At 45.3% G+C, this 18,786-nt stretch overlaps 1 protein-coding gene across 2 annotated transcripts in view; it reads right to left on the bottom strand.

Moving 5' to 3' along the window:
- Positions 1-18,786, bottom strand: part of TMCO4 (transmembrane and coiled-coil domains 4) — a 443,311-nt gene that overhangs the window by 57,879 nt on the left and 366,646 nt on the right. For both annotated transcript variants that reach the window (XM_078642487.1, XM_078642488.1), the window contains exon 13: positions 8,691-8,808. In XM_078642487.1, the coding sequence (XP_078498613.1) occupies positions 8,691-8,808 (118 nt within the window). The remainder of the gene's footprint in view (positions 1-8,690; positions 8,809-18,786) is intronic.

Below are 18,786 nucleotides of genomic sequence, written 5' to 3'. Positions count from 1 at the left end.
GAGAGGAGGGGACTAAAGGAGGAATGAGACTGGAAAAGAGATGAAGAAAAAGGGGGATAGAACAGGGCAACTAAAATGTCTGAGGCAAAAAGGGAGGAGGGAGATAAATTGACAACATATGGTGGGATATGAGTAAGGGGGAATGAAATATAAACAAATGGTTGCAATGGGGTGAGAGAGAAAAAAGGAGAAGGGAAGGATGTAAGAGTGAAGGAAAAAGACAAAATGTCAGGAAGAGAGCCAGAGACAATAGGAAGGAGATAAGAAACAAGAGATACAAAATTAGAGGAGGGAGGAACGAGAGCAAAAGAAATAAGTGGAGAGGGAAAGGAAAGTGAAAAGCAGACTAACAGGGAAAAACTAGAAGGAGAAGATGGTGGTGAGAGGAAAGAGGGTGAGAACAAAAGATAGGGTGAGAGTGAAAGGAGGCTCTGGGAAATAAAAGTGGAGAGGAGAGAAACAACAAAGCAAGTGGGCGAGGAGTCTCTAGCAAAGTGAAGGATGAAAAAAGGAAAGGAGGGACAGAGGTTGGCTAAGGTCTCATAAACACAATTTTGTTGATGCATTTTTACATAGTTTTTTATGGCGCCTAGTAGCTACCGTCATCACATCTGAGCACTAGTTAAGTCCTCTTGGGGTCCAGCAGCTGAGGAGCAGATGCTGATTTGGGGGTAGGAGGATCTACTGGTCAAGCTTTCATTCACCTTATGGATGGTTTGGTGGGTGAGAGGTGGCAGTTATCTTCAGTTTTTTGCACTTCCTCCAGAAGTGGGATTTTTCTGTTGTGGTTCAGCTCTAAATTAGACCCTAACCTGCTCAAACCCAATGCAAAACAAGGACTCTTCCTTTTACTGCCTTGCTTTTGGAGACTGTTGGACTTTCAGGTATTCCCAACAAAAAAACGGTGCACTGAAAGTCTATGGGGAATGGCAAACATCTGCAAATGCCTGTAGATGTGGCTGTTAATTTTGGATAGGGCATAACTGATATACGGGTCAGGTCTGAACTTTTCTACCATCAAACGGGCCAGAGGTACACAGCCAGAAGAATATTGAGGCACACAGTCAGAAGAATATCGAGGTACACAGTCAGAAGAATATTGAGGTAGCATTGCTGCTAGGTGCCACGTGTCCGGTTTTGAAAGTGATAGGCATGTGACCTAGCATAAGTACTTCAGAGGTTGCAGCTAGCAGTTTCTTGACTATACCAGTCCTCAAAAGAGGTAATTTCTGACTTTAAGCATATTACCACACACTAGAAAGTGTCGCTCAAAGTGTCACACATAAGGTATGAACTGTCAAGCATAAGTACCATAAAAACATGAACACAATACACATAAGCAAACTGAAAACTTGGCAGCTACGGCCTGGCAAACCAGAAACATTTTCATTGATGGATTACAAAGTGCCACAGAGGGGCAAGCTGTGGCAAAACATCTAATCATTGAAGTCTTTAAGAAAAAGATTTCTCAGCAGAAACTTTGTATGGGTAAGGCAAATGCAGATGGAAGGAAGCCAGTTAGCAAGAAATGTGGACTAAAATGTTAGTCACAACTTTCACACCTTGATTATATACTGAGCCCATGAAAGTTGGTCAACTTTCACATTTGTGTTGATTAGAACTGCTCGAAAGCCAGTGATTAATTTTGTAAAAGAATAAGTGCCAGGGCATACATTTTTGCTCAGAAGCCCACATCCTGTGTTATCGAAGGTCAGGTGCCAAATACCAAGGCTGCATACTACTGATTCCACCTATACCTATAGAAACTAACGTAGCACCTTATTACATCTAGAGGAACACTTCATGGGAAGGGGCGGAGCAGGCAGTAAGAAATTTACAGTTAGATTGATTATTCCACCAGAAAGAGCGTCACCGATATCAACTTATTTGTCTGATGAATACTTCTAACTGCAGATTCCTTGCTTTTTGAATAGATACCCAAGAAGTGCCTACAAATGGGTGGAGGGTCTGAGCTGTTGACTTCAAGCTAGGAATGGACCTTCCTGCAGACCTAAGAGTAAATGCAGTGATGCCTTAATGGCAGCCTTATGCTCTGGTGAAATGACCTCGAAAGACCTTGTGAAGGATATTTTTGTGGCCAAAAATAGCCTTTTCCTTCTTTGCAACAGAGAACCTGACAACAAGCTGCTCATCACATGGTGCTCTTTAGTCCTGTTGATATAAACTGGAAGGGCTTTCTTGGGATCTTACTGGTGAAGGCTCTCCACGAAGGTGGAAGTGTGATGGACTGCACCACATGGTAAGGCGACGTCCCCTTTCATAGAAATGATGATCGAGTCAAGAAGATGAGATAGAGTACATGTCAGTACAGCGCCTGTAATTCACTGACTAGGCATAGGGAAGTAATAGCAATGAGAAAGACAGTTTTCAGGGTCAATAGCCTGAAGGAACAATTGGACATAGGCTTGAAAGGCGAACACATCAAGAAGGTAAGATCTAAATTGAGGTCCCACTGCAGCATCACCAAAGGCACAGGAGGAAACATGGATATAAACCTTTTTTTTAAAAACGCATCAAAACTGGTGACTTAAACACAGAGAGCTGATGCTGATGCTAATAAAAAAAAAATCAAATTGGATGACAACCTGCCTTTAACAGTGCCCACAGCAAGGACTTGATGGGCTAAAGACAAGACAAACAGAGGTACACCAGAGAGTTTAGCCTGAGGGTATTGATCCAATGGTCTTAACACCAGAATACAAATGTTGTCCATCGTCCAGAATAGACTGACCATGTGGACGGATGAAGATATGTCTGGATGACATCTGCCAATCCACAGTTAAATTGAACCTGCTCAACTGACACTAATTAATCTCCAAAAATGGAGATGCCGGTTATGGAGGTTACGGTGTAGCAGCATACCATGTTGTTGGGATGAAGAGGTCGACAGAGCGAAGGGACAAATGCTCAGCCACATTAGGTCAGACTACGGTACCCTCTGTGCCCATTCTAGGATGAGATGAGCCTGATACCTCCTGACCTTCTTAAGAACTCAATAAAGCATGGTATAGGAAGAAAAGCATAAAGAAGACTGGCGTCCCACTGAAGGCAGAACCTTTGGTGGAAACTCTAGAGCATAAAAGGCTAGACAATAAGCATTCTTGGGGGCTGCGAAGGGACCCACACAAGGAACACCCCACTGGGTGAAGACGTCTTGGGCTATTTAAGGGTGCAGATGCCACTCACCGTTGACTAGAAGACATCTGATGAACTCGTCTACCCTGGCAATAGGGACCCTGCCAGATGACTGATAGTAAAGAGAATTGCCTGAAAGTTTAGTCAGCATCACTGCTGTCGTGCCTCCAGGCACAGCACTTGTGACCCTGCATCACTCTATTTGTTGCAATACCATGTGGCGGTCAAGTTATTCGAAAAGATTTGCACATAAATGACCTTGACACAAGGCGAGAGAGGGCCTGAAAGCTAGCCAGATGTTACGCATCTCCAGAAAATTGAGGTGGACACAAATACCGACTAGAGGCCCTGGATTTCCACCTCATTCAGGTTACCCCAAACCTAGCACAAATGGGGCCGTCACCATTGTGAGCTCTGGATGGAGTAGGGAGAGCGGTCTGACAAAGTCATATTAGAATCCTTAATCCAACAATGAACGTCCCAGATCCCCCATCTGACACACAGATGTTGTGTGGGAGGCTTCGCCAGTGCTGAGCCAACTGAAGGCAGAAGTTCCACTGAAGAGTTCACATGTGCTGGCATGAGGCACCAGCAGGATACACAATGTCATGAGACCAAGAATCTTCAAAACCGTTTAGGCCGTAACAAAGACCCAAGCCGAAAGCATGAGGATCCTATCCATAATGAACCGGAATAGCTGTGCGGTGGAAAGGCTTTGAGCACCACTGTCCAGGATGGTCCCTACAAAGGGAATCTTCTGCATTGTCTGAAGGTGACATTTCAGCTAAATGATGGAGAACACTAGGAAGACATAAAGGAAATGGTTATCAGCGTGTGGGCCATGACTGACCACAGCAAGCCTGCCAGTCATTGGAGTATGGTAATATGTGCACTCACAACCTGCGAAGACGAACTGCATCCAATGCCATAGCCTTTGTGAATTTCCAGGGGACCGGGGTGAGGACGAACATTAGGACAATGAACCAAAAGTGTTGCTTCCTCACACCAAACAGGGGGAAATACCAGTGGAGCTGAAGGACAGGCCCATGAAGGCCAAGTACACAATCCAGTCCCACGATCTAGGATCCGGATGATATGCGCCAAAGTCTGCATCTTGAAGAGTAGAAGATTCAAAATTGGTCTGAGCTCACAGTCCTTTTTGGGCACCAAGAGGTAATGGGAATAGCATCCCTTGCCCCTCCCCCTCTCCAGGACTCTCAAGATTGCTTCTTTGACCAGCAATAATTGAACCTTTTGGGGGTAAAGAAGATCCCTGGGAGTAGCCCCTGAATTTCTTCTATTTGGTAGGGAATTGGTGGAATAGAACGAGCAGGCCCAAAGAGCGGGCCATATCATGGATAGGCTTAAACTGATGAATCTGAATCACAATGCTAGTGCCCGTAGCACATCCCACACTGGCCCTCAAAATGTATTTGGCTGCTTCCTGCCCATCATGGACCATATATACAAGGGTATAAACTGACTCCAAGTGTTGCCTGCAAGTACGGTGCATGCCATAAGGGGTCCACACACCACATGAGGCAAAAATAAGGAAAGCCTGCTAAGCCGGCTCGCAAGGTTAGGTTGGGATTTGGGAGCACCTTCCTTGAAGATCTGAGTGCAGTGAGGAATATGCTGGAACCAGGAAGTATGCTGCTCTTGGGTCTCAGATCCATTTTCCAGGGCCGGCAGTCTCTCGGATTAGGCTAAACATTGCCAGCTAGTATGGCCTAATCACATGGGTTGTGTGATACAAGAATGTGTCCGTGTTTTATGGCGTTAGTGTGGTCCCAGAGGCAACCACAGCAGATCTAGAAGATAGGTACAGGGAGGCTAACCATTCAGGTCGCCGTATAGATTGCATATCCAGGGGAGAAGAGGGCAGAAGTTCTGCGTTTCATGCGATCTTGGGAGCAGAGTCAGGGATCCCAACACAAATAAACCATGATTCAGGTAAACCATTGCTTGGCCTAGGGAATCTGAAGAGTATCTGCAAGATGGGGATGTAAATAGGACGTAGTCCCTAGAACATCCGTGATGGCCTTCAAAGGGGACTAAGCTCCCGTGAAGGAGGGAGACAAAAGCCCCTTTGAAACATGGGCTCAGTGTCTGCAATCTTTCTGTTCCAATCTTGCCCCGAGGTGTGCACACACATTTTGTCTATCAACCAGGAAAGCGAAGCTATGCTACTTTTGTGCCATTTTTCTGCCAAGCCTTTGTCAGGGAACTGCTGGCTCCACACTCTTTCCTCAGTGGCGGATGGTACCCTGAATAATTGGTGTTGCAAGCACATCGTTATTTGACCCACTGAACAGCAATGGCTTTACGGTCAACACCAAAGCTGTCAAATCATGGCTCATTATAAACAGGATTTATAATGAACCACGACTGAGAGCTCTGGCATTGAGGCGGAAGGCAGTGCTAGTTTCTTATAATGCTTGTTAGTGGGTCATAAATATAAAAATAAAAATGTACTTACCTTACCCACTGTATGCGCTGGATCACTTCCTCCGTTCCTCGTGCTTCTAGTCTGTTGGCCAGTGGCGGCTCCTCTGCTAAGGCGGGTGAGTGTCACCCCCCCTGCTGCAAAGCAGTGAAAGAAAGAACAAATACAATGATAATAACTCGAGGTTATCATCATTGTCTTTGTTCCTGCTGTGCAGCTTTGTGGGGCGGGCGGGGCTGCTCTGTTCTCAGAGCAGGGGAGAAGTGGTTTGCCCACTCTAAGAGCACAATGACTGTTTGGAGGGCCCTTTGGGGCCGTCCAAAACAATCATACACACTTTGCATCTTCTCCATGCAGGCTGCATTTCTGCCTGCATGGGGAACATGCCCAGGCCCCGATTCCCTGGCTGAGCACCGATCCACGACGCTCAGACGAATCACAGCGCTGCATTGCTGCGTTGTGTTTGGCTTAAAGGAGGGAGCCTGGCTGCTTCCTTGTCTGCCCCGGAGAGGAGAGACTGAGGTGACGTGTGGTGCGGGAGAGTGGCGAGAATGTATGTTTTTTTAACTTTTTATTTTTACATCACAATCACCCCCCACCTGCCTTGCCACTCCGATCTGTGCAGGCCGCTACTGCTGTTGAATCTGATCTGAAGCACTTCTCCACACCAATCCAGCTGCTGCTCGCATGCTGCTGATAATGTTAAGCAGCATGGGAGCAGCACAGGATTTATTTGAGCGGGCAGCCTCAACACTCCCTCAGGCACTGGGGGCCTGTGCCACCTCTCCACCCAGCTTTCAAAGACAGCTGGGTGGAGAGTTTTAAAGTGTGCATGTCAGGCTGGCTGTCGCAAGATCGCCGAGCAAAGTGACATGCGCCCTTCTAACCTAGGGTGAGCACCTCCACTTCTGCCAGTCAGCAGTAGTGGCCCCGCCCCTAAACACAGCTCGGGCTGGGAGCAGTGAAAAATAAAATGGTAATACGTTAATTTTCTTTTTTACCTTTGCTGCACTTGCAACAGGGATGCACGCTCTTCCGCCTTAATGGAGGGGCCACCGTTGTCCTTCCTGTAACATTTACAGAACAATGCTATCTGGCTGAGTGCCAAGTTGTGAGTTGAAATCCACCCCTGAAAAAAAAAGACAATCCACAACAAGCCAGGCTGGGAAATGCACACTTCTAGTTTACAAACTTTGTATGAGATGGTATTTCCTGATCAGTGTTCCAGAGACTTTTCATTGGCTGGTGCCAGGAGGTCCACAGCAGTAGAAGGGAAAGCATTTCCGAGTTCCAGTGTTGTCCAGCTACGATGCTGCTAGGAGTACTGTTGGGTGTACGCTTGACATAGGGGGCCATCACTGAGGATATGGGGGCTTTTTGGGGTGTCCCCACAGTGAAGTTCTGCATAGACAAGCAGTACAGTCCGGCTGCTTGAAGAAGGGAGGAACTGTTAAATAAGGACTGGGAAAGCATGTAAAGCATCAACTGAGGTGTGGGAAACCACCTGTAACACTCAAGAGCTGTTGAGTTGTGCTGCCCCTTGTCCCCATGCTTGTGCACCACCCGGCATGTGTTTCAGTAGGCCCAAGTCCTATCTCTGGGTATGGCTATCCATAAAGAAGGTTGCTCTAAGTTACGGTCAGAAGTAAGTGCTCTGTTTCCCTCTCACCTGTGGCTGTGGGGTTGTACACTTGAATGGAAGTTTCACCGCTGAAATTCCTATCGACCAAGAAGTCAACTAATGTATTTGATTGTACCTGGGTGACTTGTGCTAAGACTCGAGGATCCTGAAGCAAGGGCACTGGGGGGCATCTGTAGTCCCCAAAATCACCCACATACAAATCTGGTCAAACAAGAAGGAATCAAGGCTCTTATAGAAAAGGCTCTCCAAATGTTCTGAAGGGGTGTTTGGTGGGCCAGTGTAACTACCTGAAGGGGTCACCAATGAAATCTGCATTACCCACAGAGCCTACATACAGCATTTCCAGAGTTGCTAAAGAAGCTTATCCTCACCTCCCCAATCGGGGGCATTTGCAAGTGAAGACTGCAGCATGCATGCATACGTAGTATCAGAGGGGAAGAGCTGGCTTAAATCGCGGTTGCAGTCAGCCCGCATGGACAGCCACAAAGGGTGAGCACACAATAAGAATGGAAAAGAACTCCTGACTAAAAGCACAGTGTTGGGGAGGGCACTTGCGTGGCCTAGCCTCATGGGGTAGGGAGATTCAGAAGGGGGTCCTAGCCACCAGAAGAGGTATTGCCCAGACTATACGTGCCAGAATGCACCAGGTCAGCTATCCAGAGACTCGAAGAGACTGTGGGAGCATAACCGGCATACAGCGCAGCAAAGGAACTTACAGGGTTGGCATGACCTTAATACTGGTAGCCACTGCCTTCTGATTATTGCATAGTAAATATTTAGATAGTGTGTTCTGTGTCCCTTTTGGGGAAAAACTGTTTTGGATAAAGCATTAGCTTGACACTGAATTGGTATCGGCTTTAATAAGTCTTGAAGCACTCTGCTTTGCTATTGGGAAATGAAGTGCTAAAAGCATGTCCTTGGTATTACATTTTTGTCCAACGGTAGGTCAGTCCTTGGAGAAACACTGGTACAAGGACCCAAATGACACTGTTGGTATCCATTAAAACACATGCCAGAGACCCCGAACCATTTCCCGCAGCCTTATAGAGAAATGTGCTCAAATGTCAACGTGCGCATTACCAAGAGAAAAGACTTATAGTTCACAAGCTATCTGCAATTACCTCTCTTTGGAAAGCTCAGAGGGTTTTGAGTGTGAAAGGGAGATGAGAGGCCTGTCCATACAGATGAAGTAGCCCCCACGAAGCATCAAAGCAATTTGGAAAGAGGAAAAAAATTAAAGTGCAGCATTATTCATCATATTGCTTGCAGATGTGCCATGATTTTCCACTTGAGACCAGGTCTTTGGCTTTTGTGTCACAACCGATACCAGAGGCAGCTCTGAACAAAATCACTTGGCACCAGCCTAGACATAGGCTGCCAAGGCCTAAGCTGGAGCTTTTCATACACTGCTATTGAAGCACAGAAGACAGGAAAGGCAACACTCACCACTGATGAGAGGTCCACGTTAACCATCCGCCTGTCGTCAAGTCTTACTGGGTGCAGGCCAGCTACATTCAGCTTCACAGATGAACTGCGGTAAACAAAACTCAGCAGCCAGTCCCCCCTTGGATAAAAGGATATAAGAAACAAGATCAACGAAAGGAGATGAAAGGAGAAATAAATCTGCCTAGAAGGGAAAAGAAGTTAAGGTACCCTCAGAAAAGAGTTAGAACAAGGGCAGCATTATTTAAAGAGTGTCCTGTCCTGGTGAGTCTTTAAATGGGTGAGATAGGTGCAGACTGGTGCATCAGCTGCAGAAATGCTCGGTGCACCCCACCCCACTTCACAAATGTGTGCATGCTCTTAGCGCAGTGTTTTACAGAAGGCAGACAAGCTGTTTCAAGCAACTGACCCATCTTTCACTTTGCAGGCAGCAACAAGGCCTGCGTTTCAAAATGTTATGCCCTGTGGGGGGTAAACAGACAAAATATCGATTTCAAGATATCGAATGGACAAAATATCGACTTCAAAATATAGAATGGGCAAAATATCGAATGGACAGAATATAGTCATCAAAAATATCGTTTTTAAGGTAAGTAATGTAATATCGAATTTAAAAAATATAGAAAGTCAAAATATATATATATATATAATATAGGTTATTAAAATTATCGAATTTTTAATAATATCGAATTTTTTATAGTGTTTTTTATGTTATTATATGTGTGAAAAGTGTGTATTTATGTTATAATTTATTTTAATTAATGAATTTTATGTTATTTAATTTTTGCGTAATTTAATTCTGTAGCGGGTTGTGGGTTTATAGGGGAATAGGGTGGGAAGTAATTTAATTATAATTAATTAAATATGTAAATTTATTGGTATTTATTTTGAATTAATTGTTAATTAATTTTTATTTGGTAATTAATTAAATTTTAATTGCCAATTAATTTTATTTAATTGATTAATTGATAATTATGTTAATTTTACTAATTTATTTTCTGTAGCGGGTTGTTAGTTTATAGGGGAATAGGGTGGGAAGTAATTTAATTATAATTAATTAAATATGTAAATTTATTTATTGGTATTTATTTTGAATTGTTAATTAATTTTTAATTGCTAAATAATTAATTGTTAATTTGTAATTAATGTGTATTAATAGGTAACTAATTGTAATAATTTATTTTAATTTATATTTTTAATTGATTAATTATTATATTATATTAAATTGGTAATTACTTTTAATTAATTTTTTGTAGATATTAATATATCTATTTTTAAAAATAATATATGAAGTATTTACTTTCCCTACTGTTGCACTCACTGGAGTGGGAATAGTAATTTTTACCCCTACGCTATCCAACGCTTTCCCTACTGTTGCACTCTGGAGTAGGAATAGTAATTTTTACCCCTATGCTATCCAACGCTTTCCCTACTGTTGCACTCTCTGGAGTGGGAATAGTAATTTTTACCCCTACGCTATCCAACGCTTTCCCTACTGTTGCACTCTCTGGAGTGGGAATAATAATTTTTACCCCTACGCTATCCAACGTTTTCCCTACTGTTGCACTCTCTGGAGTGGGAATAGTAATTTTTACCCCTACGCTATCCAACGCTTTCCCTACTGTTGCACTCTCTGGAGTGGGAATAGTAATTTTTACCCCTACGCTATCCAATGCTTTCCCTACTGTTGCAGTCTCTGGAGTCGGAATAGTACTTTTTACCCCTACGCTATCCAACGCTTTCCCTACTGTTGCACTCTTTGGAGTGGGAATAGTAATTTTTACCCCTACGCTATCCAACGCTTTCCCTACTGTTGCACTCTCTGGAGTGGGAATAGTAATTTTTACACTTCCGCTATCCTACTGTAATAATAATGCATATTTTTTATTTATATTATGTTACTATATATATATATATATATATGTTTTTTCATAAATATGATTTTTTTTATAACTTTAATTAATTATTTCATAAGTTTAATGTAATTTAAGTATTTTTAAGTGTATGTTAGTTATTAATTTTTTTAATTTAACATTGTTTTTAAGAAATTCGATATTTTTACAAACTATATTTTTTTAAACTATATTTTTGACTCGATATTTCAGTACTTACCTGTTTGTAGATAGAAACTCGATATTTTGTCTGTCGATATTTTGTCGCCGATATTTTTGGTAGTCGATTTTATGCCCGTCAATATTATGTCAGTGATCCCCGTGGGGTCCATAGGACCCTCTTTTCGGGGGTTGCATTGACTGTGCACCACTTCTTTGTGGTACACAATCAGCGTGCCCCTTGCCAGTTTCTTCGCCTCTACCCCCACATTTATAATACGTGTGGTCACCGAGGCAAAGTGCCCCCTTATTTGCTTGGTGGTACACCCACTTGAAAATGAGGTTCCCTCCTCTTGATACCCTGGACCTGCACATGTATCGCTGGTGCGGTGATTAGTAGATCAAAATAATCCTGAAAAGACGTGTGCGGGGTAGCATTATGTAAAAGAAGCACTGCCCTTGTGCATACCGCAGTGCACCTTTCACTCGGGCGCAGACCTAATACAATAACAGCGTAACCTTCAGTGCAGCAATGCACGTGTCCTGCTGCCCTGTGGGTAGAGCATTAGTGAAAGGTGTACTGGATGTTTGAAGCTGGTGGTCCGCCTTTAACTTTGCAGACAGCAACCCTCAGAGGCACCCTGATCTACCGACCCCCGGGACCACGCACACGATTCAGCGAGGACATCGCCGACTTCGTCAGCCCGCACGCTCTCCCCTCCGCTGACTACATCCTCCTGGGGGACCTCAACTTCCACCTGGAGAACAACAACGACCGCAACACCATCAGCCTGCTCGACAACCTCGACAACCTAGGACTCAAGCAACTGGTGACCACCCCCACCCACTACGCCGGACACACACTCGACGCCGTCTTCTCATCCAGCAAAGACGTCACCTTCAGCCACGCAACAGAACTCCACTGGACGGACCACAGCTGCGTCCACTTCACCTTCAGAAGAACGACGATCCACCACCACCAGCAACAGGTTGCTCGAAGAAGCTGGAACAAGATCACAGCCGACCAGCTCACCGCTTCCCTGAGCCAGCACCCTCCCGCCAACTCAGCGAACCCCAGCCAGGCCGCCGACAACCTCACGAAATGGATCAACGACTGCGCGGACGAACTCGCCCCTCTGAGAACCCCACCCAGCAGACCCTGCAGCAGAAAAACACCATGGTTCACCGACGAACTCAAGAGCTCCAAGAAGAACTGTCGAGCCCTCGAGAAAGCATGGAGAAGGGAACCAACGACGGACAACATGACCACCCTCAAGCTCGCCACCCGGAAGCACCACCAACTGATCCGCGCCACCAAGAAAAATGCATACAAGGACCGGCTGGACAACAACGCACACAACTGCAAGGAGCTCTTCAACATCGTGAAAGAGCTATCCAACCCCAACGCCGGAAACAATGACATCACCCCGTCGCAAGAACTCTGCAACTCCCTCGCGTCCTACTTCCACAACAAGATCACGGACATACACAACAGCTTCAACAACCAACCAACGCCAGCCACAACCGCAACGACGCCACCCACCACCACCCTCCGCACCTGGACCCCGATCAGCACCGAAGACACCATCCGCACCATGAACTCCATCCATTCCGGATCTCCGACTGACCCCTGCCCTCACCACGTCTTCAACAAAGCCGACACTGTCCTCGCACCCCACCTGCGGGACATCATCAACACCTCCTTCGACTCCGCCACCTTCCCTGAGAGCTGGAAGCACGCCGAACTCAGCGCTCTCCTCAAGAAACCCACAGCAGACCCCACCGACCTCAAGAACTACCGTCCCATCTCGCTCCTCCCGTTCCCGGCCAAAGTCATCGAGAAGACCGTCAACAAACAGCTGGCAGCCTTCCTCGAGACGAATGGATCCCTCGACCCCTCACAGTCTGGCTTCCGAGCGAACCACAGCACCGAGACCGCCCTCATCGCCGCCACCGACGACCTTCGAACCCTGATGGACAACGGAGAAACAGCGGCCCTCATCCTCCTGGACCTCTCCGCGGCTTTCGACACTGTCTGCCACCGCACCCTAATACAGCGCCTCAGCAACATCGGAATCCGGGAGAAGGCACTGGAATGGATCACCTCCTTCCTCGACGGAAGAACACAAAGAGTCCGCCTACCACCGTACAAGTCAGAGGCCACCAAAGTCATCTGCGGCGTCCCTCAAGGATCCTCGTTGAGTCCCACCCTCTTCAACGTCTACATGAGCCCCCTCGCGGCCATCGCACGCCAACACAACCTCAACATAATCTCCTACGCTGACGACACCCAGCTGATCCTCTCCCTGACCAACGACCCCACCACCGCCAGAGCCAACCTGCACGAAGGGATGAGAGACGTAGCCGAATTGGATGACGACCAGCCGCCTGAAACTGAACTCAGACAAGACGGAGGTCCTCATCCTGGGCTCCTCACCCTCCGCCTGGGACGACTCCTGGTGGCCTCCCGCCCTAGGCACCGCACCCAAACCAACGGACCACGCACGCAACCTGGGCTTCATCCTGGACTCCTCCCTCTCCATGACCAGGCAAGTCAACGCCGTCTCCTCATCATGCTTCAACATCCTGCGCATGCTACGTAAGATCTTCCGGTGGATCCCCACCGAGACGAGGAAGACGGTCACCCAAGCCCTCGTCACCAGCCGACTGGACTACGGCAACGCCCTCTACGCCGGAACCACTGCCAAACTCCAGAAGAGACTCCAGCGGATCCAGAACGCCTCGGCGAGACTCATCCTCGACATCCCCCGACGCAGCCACATCTCCGGACACCTGAGAGATCTGCACTGGCTCCCGGTCAACAAGAGAATCACCTTCCGCCTCCTCACCCACGCACACAAAGCCCTACACGACCAAGGCCCGAGCTACCTCAACAACCGGATCAACTTCTACACTCCCAAGCGCCTCCTCAGATCAACCAACCACGCCCTCGCCGCCGTCCCCCGCATCCGAAGAGCGACAACAGGAGGAAGATCCTTCTCCTACCTGGCCGCCAAGACCTGGAACTCACTTCCCACCAATCTGCGCCTGACCCAAGACCACCTCTCCTTCAGGAAGAAGCTCAAGACCTGGCTGTTCGAGCAGTAGCGGCACCCCCCCCCCCTCCCAGCGCCTTGAGACCCTACGGGTGAGTAGTGCGCTCTACAAATGACCTGATTGATTGATTGATTGATGAAAAAGGGGCATACTCTGTTGCCATATTCTTGTACTTGACTTGTATTGCTTGCTCATGCATCAGTCTAATGGGTATATGTTACTGTTTTCAGTTACCGATGTCTCTCCCTCTGTTGATAACGCGCTGGGCCAGTAAGCCAATCGCACCCTGTCAGTTTGTTACAAACCTGAATCTGTATTCTCAACTCTCTCCCCCCCACCTAACTGCTCCTACCCCATAGATTTATTTTGTTTGTGCCTTTGTTCCTTGTATATAATTTTACGTAGGATTTTATGTAGGATTTGATTTTATGTATTATTTTATACATGCTAAAATTCAATAAAAAGGTTTTTAAAAAAGGGGGGGCAGAAATCCATCTGCAGGAGGGTACATTGAATGACTGCAACCGGCTGAGGGTGATGACGGTTTGGGGGAACCTCAGGGCAGTGTGGCGGGCACTGTGTTCCTCCTCTTTGTGGCACAGTCAGTGTTCCTCCTGCACCTCATTTGCCTCTGCATTCGCATGTATACCATGACATGTAAATAAATGCAAATTAGGGTACATCTTATTAAGACTGTGCTGGTGTTGCACTAACATGATCTGCATTACACAAGTAGCTGCACAAGTCTTTGGTAATACCAAAGTCCACCAGGAGCATAAAAAGTGGGCACACGCGCCTGTTGCACCCCAGGCTATTTTGTGTAATGCAGCTCTAGGAGGGGAGTGAAGGTGGTAGGCGTGCTTCAGAGATGTGTGGAGAAGTAGAACAACTTCGGGAGCAGAAACAACGCAAACAAAAGACATCAGAGAGTTAGGAAAGTAATTGCAGAGTGAAGGTGAGTCGAGAGTTATCAGACAAGGGCAGAGGGGGCAAAGACTCCTAGAGAGAAGCAAGGGATAGAGGATACATCAGAATAAACAAGGATATGACAAGATGGATATGAGGATACACAGAAGTCCCACTAAGAGAGGAAATGAAGAAAGCAGTGAGGGGGGAAAAGCCAAGAAGGAAATGAAGGATTAAACAAATCACCAAACAGAAGTAAAAGAAGAGACATTGTATAAATGAAAGGGACAGATTAACGGACGAAGAGAACCAAAGGATGAAAGAAATCCCCAAAGAGGAGAGAATATCACAATAAACCTCTGAAGAAAAGCAAAAGGTTAAAGAAGAACAAGGAAAGAAGAGAGGGAGGAAAGACGCCCCCACAAAGAAGTGAGGGCTTAAAAGACTTTTCTGTGGAGCTCTGTTCCTCCCTTGCTTCTCACCAAGAGTGGGGCAGGAATGAAGCCTCCAGAAAGAAGTGAGGTAATGAAGAGCCAACAGGTAGGATCCATGGAAAAGAGAGAAGGAGAATACTCTGGAGAAGAATGAAGGATAAGAAAGTCTATCAGAAGGAAGCAAGAGTGGTAATAGACGTCTAAAAAGGAGAGATTGGGAAAAAGAGACATAAGAATAGAGCAATGAAAGAAAGAAGACCTTCAGAGACGACTAAATATGTAAGAGAAAAGAGATAGTCTGTCAGTGTGTGTGGTAAATATTAGAAAAGCATGACATAGTAATAAAACTAGCAGGAGATGCTCAATAAAACTTTTTGTTCATATGGAATTCATCTACAACACATAAGGTGTTCGTTGTGAATGATCTCGCTCACCATTACTGATGTACATTCAACATTGTTTGGTTTGTTGTTTGGCTTGACACCGAAAGTCAATAAAATATTTTTTTAAAGGAAATATACTTGGAGACGACTGAAAGAGGAGACACACCTTAGTGAAAAAAGGAGATCGAGGAGAAGTAAAAGATTAGAGAGATCACTTGAGAGAAATGAGACCTTGAAGAGCAGAAAACATTTAAAGGGACCATCAGCAAAAAACAAAGGGCCAACAGAGGAAGCAAAGTAGGAAAGATAACCTCAAAAAAGAACAAGGAATTAAAGAAACCACTGGAGAGAAGCTAGAAAACAAAGATGCCTTTTGGAGAGGAGACAGCAATTAATAAAGCCACCAGAGAGGACCGAAGAAGAAGCAAGGAGAGCCCCAAGGAGGATAAAATAGACAGGAGCTCGCCAGAGAGGATCAAGATAGAGACAACTGAAGGAGGCATTTTGGAGATGTATTTATTTATTTTATTTAATGCAGTTTTATATAGCGCAGACTTTACCCAAAGGTGTCGGAGCGCAAAACACAACAAGGAAGAAGAAAAAGTAAAATAAAACAGTAGATGGCAGTCACACAAAAGTCAAAAGGCACACTAGTATTCAGAACGTACAGGCATATATTACATATTTACAACATTATAAGAGCTTCCTTGGGGGCATGAAAAGGGATGCATTCATTCTGGAAGTGTTTTTGGAAGAGAAGGGATTTGAGGTCGGCTTTGGAAATCCGGATAGAGGTGGTGGTACGGAGAAGTGGAGGAAGCGAGTTCCAGATTCTGACCGTACTGCCTGAGAAGGATTGAGCCATCGATCTTTCCTTTTTGAAGGTGTGGGGCTCAAGCAGGAATTTTTCGGCATTACGAGAAGTTCTAGAGCCTCCAGAGATTTTACGTTTATTTGTCAGCTATCAAGGGGAGGAAGTGTGCAGGGCTTTGTGGGTGATGCAGGCACGTTTGTAGATCGATCTTGCTTCAATGGGAAGCCTTCAAAGAGAAAAAAGGATGGGTAAGATGTGATCACTTCATTTGGCCCCATAGACAAAATGAGCCGCTGATGAAGTACGGATTTCAGAGGGGAAAGGTGAGATTTGGGAAGGCCAGTAAGCAGAGAGTTGCAAAAGTGATATCTTGGCAGTATCGCAAAGACTGTCAAGGTCAATATTTTTGGTGTTACGGAACGAGGTAGTTGTCCTTTTAGGTTGGCCAAGAGTTACAGAACGAGAAAGGTGAAGAGAGAAGGGGAAGAGGAAGTGGTCGGACCAGTCTACTGGAATAGGGACATCAATAGTTAGCATATTAGCTTTGGAGATAATAAGGTCAAACATTGATCCTGTCAAATGTGTTGTTTCCGTGCAGTGCTGGATAAGATCATTAGCTGAGAGAAAAGTGGCAAGCGAAGTCGGTGAGTTCCTCCAAGAACAAGCATTTGCAATGCATAAGGTCTAGCATTAGGAAAGTTTGAGCTATTGGTATTGTAAATGACACATTTTTTATTTATGTGTTGGTTTTGAAAATAGCAAAAATAATAGCTTTGTCATTTACAATGCCAATAGTTATAACTTGTGACACCTATAGCATTTGTAATGCAATATGTGTTGTATTCATGTGACTTAGATGTATTGATATTACAAATAACAATGGCTTTTAATTTTTTTAATAATTAATACTTAAATAAAAGTTATTGTAATTTATAATGGCAATAGCTTAAACTTTTGTAAATAACTTTTGTGAAGAATATGTTCAGTGTATTTTATTGTGACGAAAATCCAAGAACAGAAGTGAAATACTAACCTCTTTTTGTGACATTTGTAATAAAGCTTGAAACATTGAGAGAACATATTTGACCCAGTTGTTGTTGAATGGTTGCTCAGATTGATGCTGTGGTGGCGCTGAGTGATGTTGTGGTGGCGACTAGTGATGCTGTGGCATTCAATGATCCTGTGGTAGCGCATAGTGATGTTGTTGTGCCCCTTAGTGATGCTGTGGTGGTGCTGAGTGATGCTGTGGTGATGCGATAGATAGAGTGAGTGGGATAGATAGATAGAGTGAGGGCGATAGATAGAGTGAGGGCGATAGATAGAGTGAGGGCGATAGATAGAGTGAGGGCGATAGATAGAGTGAGGGCGATAGATAGATAGATAGAGTGAGGGCGATAGATAGATAGATAGAGTGAGGGCGATAGATAGATAGATAGAGTGAGGGCGATAGATAGATAGAGTGAGGGCGATAGATAGATAGAGTGAGGGCGATAGATAAGAGTGAGGGCGATAGATAGAGTGAGGGCGATAGATAGAGTGAGGGCGATAGATAGAGTGAGGGCGATAGATAGAGTGAGGGCGATAGATAGAGTGAGGGCGATAGATAGATAGAGTGAGCGAGATAGATAGATAGATAGAGTGAGCTAGAAAGAAAGAGAGATAGAGTGAGGGCGACAGATAGAAAGAGAGATAGAGTGAGGGCGACAGATAGATAGAGTGAGGGCGATAGATAGAGTGAGGGCGATGGATAGATAGATAGAGTGAGGGCGATAGATAGATAGATAGAGTGAGGGCGATAGATAGATAGATAGAGTGAGGGCGATAGATAGATAGATAGAGTGAGGGCGATAGATAGATAGATAGAGTGAGGGCGATAGATAGATAGATAGAGTGAGGGCGATAGATAGATAGATAGAGTGAGGGCGATAGATAGATAGATAGATAGAGTGAGGGCGATAGATAGATAGAGTGAGGGCGATAGATAGATAGAGTGAGGGCGATAGATAGTGAGGGCAATAGATAGATAGATAGATAGAGTGAGGGTGATAGATAGATAGTGAGGGCAATAGATAGAGTGAGGGCGATAGATAGAGTGAGGGCGATAGATAGATAGATAGAGTAAGGGCGATAGATAGATAGATAGATAGATAGATAGATAGATAGATAGATAGATAGTGAGGGCGATAGATAGATAGAGTGAGGGAGATAGATAGATAGAGTTAGGGCGATAGATAGAGTGAGGGCGATAGATAGAGTGAGGGCGATAGATAGAGTGAGGGCGATAGATAGAGTGAAGGCGAGAGATAGATAGATAGAGTGAGGGCGATAGATAGTGAGGGCAATAGATAGATAGATAGATAGAGTGAGGGTGATAGATAGATAGTGAGGGCAATAGATAGAGTGAGGGCGATAGATAGAGTGAGGGCGATAGATAGAGTGAGGGCAATAGATAGA

Source organism: Lissotriton helveticus, chromosome 5_1 (assembly GCF_964261635.1).
Source record: "Lissotriton helveticus chromosome 5_1, aLisHel1.1, whole genome shotgun sequence".
Lineage (NCBI taxonomy): Eukaryota > Metazoa > Chordata > Amphibia > Caudata > Salamandridae > Lissotriton > Lissotriton helveticus.
Note: the sequence above shows the minus strand (reverse complement) of the source record. Positions and strands in the feature narration are given on the sequence as shown.